We start from the raw sequence: 7,665 nt of genomic DNA on the forward strand, positions 1-7,665 counted from the left end.
GTAATTTTCCATGTACGCACTTTTTAATGGTTGATTTACTGAATTTACTGTTTGTTTTTTTATTATTGTTATCACTGTAACCATATGTATAATTACCATTCATTCTAACTCAACTTATTTCATCCTTTCCATTAAACACTTAAATAAATCCATGACTGAGGTTGTGTGATAAATAAATTATTGTATTAGAAGTAAGTAAAACTTAACACATTTTCCAAATTTGTGAAAAAAATATTTTATTTTTAAAACAAGTATTATCTTTAATTCAGTTATGTTATCATAGAATACAGAAAACTTGAAAATAAAATTTGTCCACTATTATTCCATTTTATTTTGCTTCACTGCCAAATTTTGCTTTAAATTAAAATGATTGCCTTTGGCTTTTAATTGTTTAATCTTGATATCTTCACCATCTGTTAATTCAACTTCTACAGGAATAGCAGGTAAAACTGCTGGAGCAATGCTGTCTTGAGGTTCATTTGAAATTGAAAGAAGTATGTTTATAATTTGGACTATTGTATTCAGAGTGTGTGAGTCAGTTAATGATCCAAAACCAGAAAACAAGGTATTTAAATTATGTCCTTTGAAAAAATGGTGCTTACTCAATAATATTCTGCTTCCACGTGTATTATTCAGTTTTTCCAGTTCACTTTGTGTTTTGTTATCAGTTTCTAGATTTTGCATTTCAGATTGGAAGTCTTCCATAGAAATTTCTTGGCTGTTTCCTATCAGTTTTGCTATCTCCTCAGCTGGACATACATGTATAATTTTCAGAAAGTTATAAACATAGAATAAATAAAAGAACTTAGTTAAACTGGGATATCAAATATGGAGAAATTATAACATGAACCCTTAATTCTTTCAAATTTAAAGTATAAATATTTTCAAAAATTTAAATTGTGCTAATAATAATAATTACAAAAACTTTTATTTAGATAATTACTACTCCACACATTTAGTTTAGATGGGAATTCACTTTTTTTCATTAATTCACTTCTTTTTAATAACAGTTCATAATTTTTAGATAATCAGCTATCATATTTATTAATTTATTTAACAACGAATATTTCTGCAATTCCAGTTATTGTCAGTGACAGAAAATGAATTACAACACAAGAGAACAACACAAAGTCTGAAAAGGTTTCACATCCAAAACATTCCTAATGAAATAAAAAGACACTACCATTCCTTCATATAGTCACAGATTATTAAAATTAATGACAAAATTCATTAAACTAAATTTATGTAGGTTATAATTTTTTGATTCTGTATTATTTTTGTTGTTTTAAAATTTGGGTTGTCTATGATGAAGTGAAATAAAGAAATAATTGATTTAGATGAATCAAACAAATTTTTTTTTGCTAAGACTGAAATTGAGAAAGGGATTTTTTAACTCTACATCTATCGAGCCCCCCTCCATGGTTCCCAAAAAGGGCCTCAACACCTCCAGGACATGATCTGGACTGGCAAATGTGGGTGACTTTAAACCGGCTTCGAAGTGGGGTTGCACCAACCAGAGTTAACCGCGCTAGATGGCGTCAAATAGAGCCTAACAACCTGAACTGCGACTGCGGTGAGATTCAGGACTTTAAACATCTCCTAAAGTGCACCCTCTGCCCAACCAAATGCACACTAGAAGATCTGTCGCAAGGAAATGCTTCTGGTGTTTTGGTGGCACAATATTGGTCTCAAAGGTTTTAAGGTCTCATCATTCGGACACGAAAAAGTAAAGTAAGTTTGCTAAGACTTAAAACCAGTCATTTTGTATAATATTAATGAGGATGTTTTAAACTGTAATACATATACTACTAATAATTATTATAATTAGGTGATTGATCCAATAGAAAATGGGATGGTTCTTGGCATGCCCTCTTGTCAAAGTTCTCCTTCAAAATTTGCTCAAGATTTTTAATTATTTATTCGTTGAATGCTTAATATGGCACACTTTCAAATTAATGAAACGAAAACTTCCTTCCAAAAGCCTTTCAGAGCAAGTTCAGTATCTTTTTCAGTGGAGTGTGCAACAGTACTTTTGTTAATGGTGGTTGTCTTAAAAAGGGTTATAACTATAATGCTATTCAATACTGTTGAAGGTGCCGTTAGATTTATAAGACCGAATTGATATTATATATTTTTTATAACTTAACATTATATGAAAAAGGATGAAAATTATTAGATAGGGGAATGCACTTACGTGTTAAAAGATTGACTATATCTGTCATAATTTATAATTAAATTTCCAATAAAAATTTCATTAAAACTGGCACTTCTGTTAAAACATAAGGAAAAAGCTGACAACAAAGTTATAATATTTTGCTAGCATTGGCTTTTTTTCTTATATAATGGAAAATTAATTATACATGAAAAACATTTCTTTTTTGTGGTGGAGGTAATTTATGATGAAGTTTTATTGTAAATTTATTATTTTAATTTAAATAAACAAAAAAAAAGTTTTAAAAATTCAAAACATAAATCAATATTTTTTAATCTTTTTCAGCTCCTCCATCTCCAAATCACCTTCCACAAAAAAATGTACAACCAATAAAAAAAAATATTCTAAACTTTAGTAATAATAAGTTAAGTAGACTAAATTTAAGTTTAGTGTAAACTTTTAATATTAAAACTTTATAAAATCTTATATTAAAAGTTTAATAAACCAAACACATTTTGAAGAATTAAAAAGATTATTATTTTTAAACTTTGATCGGCTCCCCCATCTCCAACAAAATTCCCAAAGTATTTTTTTTTAGGTTGCTTGCACTATTACTGTTCCTAGGTCTTTTAAAATGCCAGCCTCCATGGCGTGAGTGTTAGCATCTCAGCCTTTCATCCGGAGGTCCCAGGTTTGAATCACCTAGTCAAGCATGGCATTTTTACACACGCTACAAATCATTCATCTCATCCTCTGAAGCAATACCTAATGGTGGTCCCAGAGATAAACAGAAAAAAGGTCTTTTAAAATAAATTGGTAAAAAAATATGATGTAGTTAAAATATAGTTTTTATCGATTTTTGGGGTAAAAGCTTTTAGAAATTCTAAGATAAGGAAGGATTCACACATGTACCGACCTTAATATAAAGTGGGGTTAAGTTTGTAAATTTTACGAACAAATTTTCCTTCCCATATATGTAAATCTCTGAACAAATTTTTTTTCAAAATTTGTTTATCCAGTCAAACATTAATGTAGTAGTAATTTAAACAGGGGATTTTACCTCAGTTTATTGGTTTTCACCCCATATTTCTCAAAAACTACTGCAGATACTGTTCTAAGACCTAATTTTATTGATTTTCAAGTAAAAAACCATTAGAAATCACTAATTCTGCTCCTTAATTAACATCCTAAAAATTTCAGTATAACTTCATTTCACTGGAATAGCTGAAATCCAAGCAAAATCTTTCATTAGAAGTAACTCGCAAACGAAGCATTTTTATGTTTATATGAACTTTTTCCATTATTTTCATGAATAGAATAGGTTATGAAAATCCCAGAAAAATGCCACGATACACTCTGTGTATTTAAAAAATATTCTACTAATTTTTTGCTAATTGTAAGGCTTATTAACTACTAGCATAAAGTTTTTATTGCCGAAAGTTTGTAAAAATTTTTCATATCAACTGAGTAGTTTTTGGAAATACCTGGGACAAACAAAACAATAATTATTTTTTACAATAGATTAATTTACTATATAGCAAGTACCCAGTGTCAGGTGTAACATAAAAATGGATTATTATTGGCTAAGAGGGAGACTTTAAAACATTATTTTTAAATATTCAAATTTTAAAAACATTTTGTAGCTCAGTGTTCAATATGCACTCATTAATTTAATTTAAAATATCTCTTAGTTTTTTAATGCCAGTTTCAGATTACTTCTAAAAAGAACCAAATATTTTGATTGATAATTTAAGACTTCAAGTGAATTTAGGACTAAGTGATTCTTAAATCACTAAGGGAATTTTAATTTAAGTCATAAGTCACTCAAATTGTTATCCAATTAAAGTTATTTTTCTTATCTGACTATGGGAGGAGAAATAGATGTTTTAATGAATAAAATATGAAAAGCCTGTATAGGATTCAAATCCAGAATCTTCTGAATGAACTGTATTGCTACCACTCTGCTACAGAGGTTGATTGGAGTGGTAAATTACCTATCCGTTATAGGTAATTGTGTTTAAAAGAAGATTTTGCCAGTTAAAGATTAAAAAAATTATAAAATGTAGCTGAGAAATTTATTTCCTCTGTTTAATTAATTTTAATACTATACTGTAATTATTTACTAGGATATTAATTAGTTTTATTAAATGAATTTAATAGATCTGGTAGTTTTATGTGTAATTAGTACATAGCAATAATTGAAGTTTGTAAATAAGTTTACAATATTTTTTATTCCATTTTTAGTGAGTTTACCTCCATTTTTGTGCTCATTATTATGAAAAAAGGATTTATTATTTAGAATTTCAAACAACTTTTATGTACTTAAAAATTATTCCCGATGTAATTTATTTTTAACAGATTTCTATGAAATGAGGATGTTCTCAGTTCGACCCAGATTTACTTCTTTTATAATTTTTTTATGTGAAGTTCTTTTTGCCAGATCTATTTACCAAAATTGACAAATATCAATGATTTGTTTTTATTTTGTGGAGGAAGTTCATCTGGCGGTAGTTATATTTTAACTTTTTTCCAGATAATTGAAATAAAACATTATCAAGTAAGAAAGATTACATTGCTAACATATACAGAAATTTTGAAAATATTTTTAATGTTTTTTCATCATTGGGCTGCTTTAGCCAATGATTACATATCTTGAAGAATTTCTGTTATTTAAGATAAAATTAATTGAAAATTTAAGAAAAATTAGTTGGGAAATCTGATATAAAAAATTACGTATTCCTATACTGCAGAGAGCCTAACTCAAGGTCGTTGATCATTCTCCTTCATCACTTAACTTCATTATTTTTCTAATTTCTATTGATATACAAATTTTTTGCCTCTCTATTTCTAAAAACAGCTTTTATCGAGAAAAATTTTGTTTTTTATAAGTTAACCAATATTTTAAATAAAAATAAAATTGAAAAATGTAAGTTGAAATAACTTTTTTTCAATAATAAATCGACAATAAAAACCACACTACAAATTAAAAAAAAAGATTCAATTCTTCTTTAAACTTCTATTTGTTAAAGTTCATATAAAATTAATAAGTAATGGTTTTAAACCCGATCAGATTCTACAAGTTGAAATTTAATAATGAATTTTTTTTTAAATATTTTTTATTTTGTATTAAAATAGTTTATGGTTTTCTGTAGACTTTTATTTTTTTAATAGTTTAAAATGATTACCAAAATTTTGTATCTTTATTTATTTCGTAATATATATCTTTATTTTTATCTTAATTTATTTTGTATATTTTGTTTATTTATTTGCTTTTCCTGTACAAAGCGATGTACTTGCTACATAAAAATACATTTTTAACGTTAAGGGTGTAATTTTAGCTTGTTCATTTTTTCCTGTATAAGTTAAACTGAAACGAACAGCTCTGGCTGAGTATGTTATGTATTCAGACTAGATACATCTCTGTATGTTATTTAAAATTCGTGACATTTTAGTATGCTTATATATATATATGATGATCTCACGAATATTATTTGATCAAAAAACTATGTCTTACATTCATTTAGATATTTTTACATTACACATAAAACTAAACACAGTATGATTGCCAGAAATTGAAAATCAGATTAAAACATATATATAGCATACCTATATATATATATATATATATATATATATATATATATAAGTCTATATTATTATTATTCAAAATTATTTTGAAACATGCTTAAAAATACATACTTGGTATAATGATTGATTTAATTTAATGTAAAATTAAAATTACTGTGAAGGATGAGTCCAAACCGATTTATAAACGGTTTAATCATCAATATAAACTAACGTTAAGCAGCTGTTGGAAGAAAAAAAAAATGAGATGCAACATGTAAATATAGTAAAAAGTAAATACTGCTTTTTTATAGAATTAAACTCTGGTTTTATTTTTAGAAACACTCATTTTTTCTAATGTATACAAAAAAAATGTTAACTTATTAATTTCAAGCAATTACAATTAAAAATGATCACTACAACTTTTTTTTTCTAAACTTAGACATTTTTTACATAACTTAAATCATCGCAAAATTTTGGTAATTTTATACGTACTAATAATGATATTTTGTGTATTGCATCTGGCGGAATTATCGAAATGAGAATTCTCACCCAACGACAATATTCACCTATTAATGTGAGAGGTTCTCGAAGATCTATTAGATGCTTGGATCCAGTTGATACAAGTCCTGGTACCTTAACTTCTTCATCATTTTTGACAGTAAGAGGCTTTCCGGTGCGAGATCCATGATTCATACTAGCTGCCTCTGTTGACAAAGAGCATATAGCGATAATCAGAACTAAAGGCATTAAAGTGAGTTCCATAGTGAGTCGATACAAAATTAACACTGCGGTAACGTACGCAGTAATCTTATTTATTTAACCCGAAGAATAATATTTATATGCGGGTATTTCTACAACAAACTCGTTGTGTTTATTACTTAATATACCTCCATTGTAAACAGGAAGCCTTTTTTTTACTTGTTCCGGAAATATTTAATATTATGCAATCAATAAATTCTCTTTTGAAATATGGCAGTTTTACAATAATTTCAAAATAATTCCAACTATTTATTGACATAAATTATACTTTTTTCTGTATTTTTATTTAGAAATGAGTAAACAGTAATATTAACATAATTAGTATTAGTAATTTTACCAATTACTAATACGCGGTTTATAGATAAACTACGTATGTAGAGTTATGTAACATATTGATTTAAACAAAGGCTTTCATTTTTACAAAAACGATATAAATTAAAAAAGAGATATTTCATGTAGACTGAATAATACGTAATATGTATTTTTTCCCTTTATACTTAGGTTTTAAAAATGACAAATATTAATGACTTATCGTTACCTTTCTTCAAATTCTCTTTTAAATCTAGTCTTGTCTAACTTCAAAGAGATTAATATACTAACACCCAAGTAAAGAAAACTTTACATTAAAATAACCTGTACAAAACCAAACCGAAATATTTAAATAATAGAGTTCTGCGACAAGAATGGTGTTAATTATTATTATTATTATTATTAATATTATTATAATATAACAGAGCTCGTCGAGCTCTGTTTTCAGCTACAGGATTGATACGCACGCTATTGTCGCTGAAACATTGGTTAAGGACCTCGGGATTTTATTTGACACAAAATTGTATTATCACGAATATGTTGCTCGGATTGTCAATAAAGCACGCCGGGACCTTGGTCTTGTCCTTTGGATTTGTGGACGGTTTAACAATATTTCCACTTGTGACCTGCTGTACAAATCTTTGGTGAGGAGTCGCTTGGAGTACTCGACCGTGGTGTGGAATAGTACACGAGTTTTTGCCTCTGATCTGGTTGAGGATGTTCAGAATAGATTCTTGAACTGGATGCGTTTTAAGTATAGAGATTGTTTTGTTGGCGCTAGTAGAGAGGATATGTTGAGGCGATTAGACCTTTCCAGGTTATCTGATAGAAGAACATATTTTGACTTCGTTTTCTTTTATAAAGCTCTGCACAATAAA

At 27.6% G+C, this 7,665-nt stretch overlaps 1 protein-coding gene across 1 annotated transcript; it reads right to left on the minus strand.

The window, feature by feature from the left end:
* Positions 1-318: 318 nt before the first annotated feature.
* On the minus strand, positions 319-6,519 carry LOC142317868 (uncharacterized). Its single transcript, XM_075354415.1, has 2 exons — positions 6,286-6,519; positions 319-749 (listed from the first exon to the last, which is right to left on the minus strand). Exons 1-2 carry the CDS (start codon positions 6,479-6,481, stop codon positions 319-321), a joined length of 627 nt encoding a protein of 208 aa, XP_075210530.1. The 5' UTR covers positions 6,482-6,519.
* Positions 6,520-7,665: the final 1,146 nt, after the last annotated feature.

This window comes from Lycorma delicatula, chromosome 1, assembly GCF_047948215.1.
Source record: "Lycorma delicatula isolate Av1 chromosome 1, ASM4794821v1, whole genome shotgun sequence".
In the NCBI taxonomy this organism is placed as follows: Eukaryota; Metazoa; Arthropoda; class Insecta; order Hemiptera; family Fulgoridae; genus Lycorma; species Lycorma delicatula.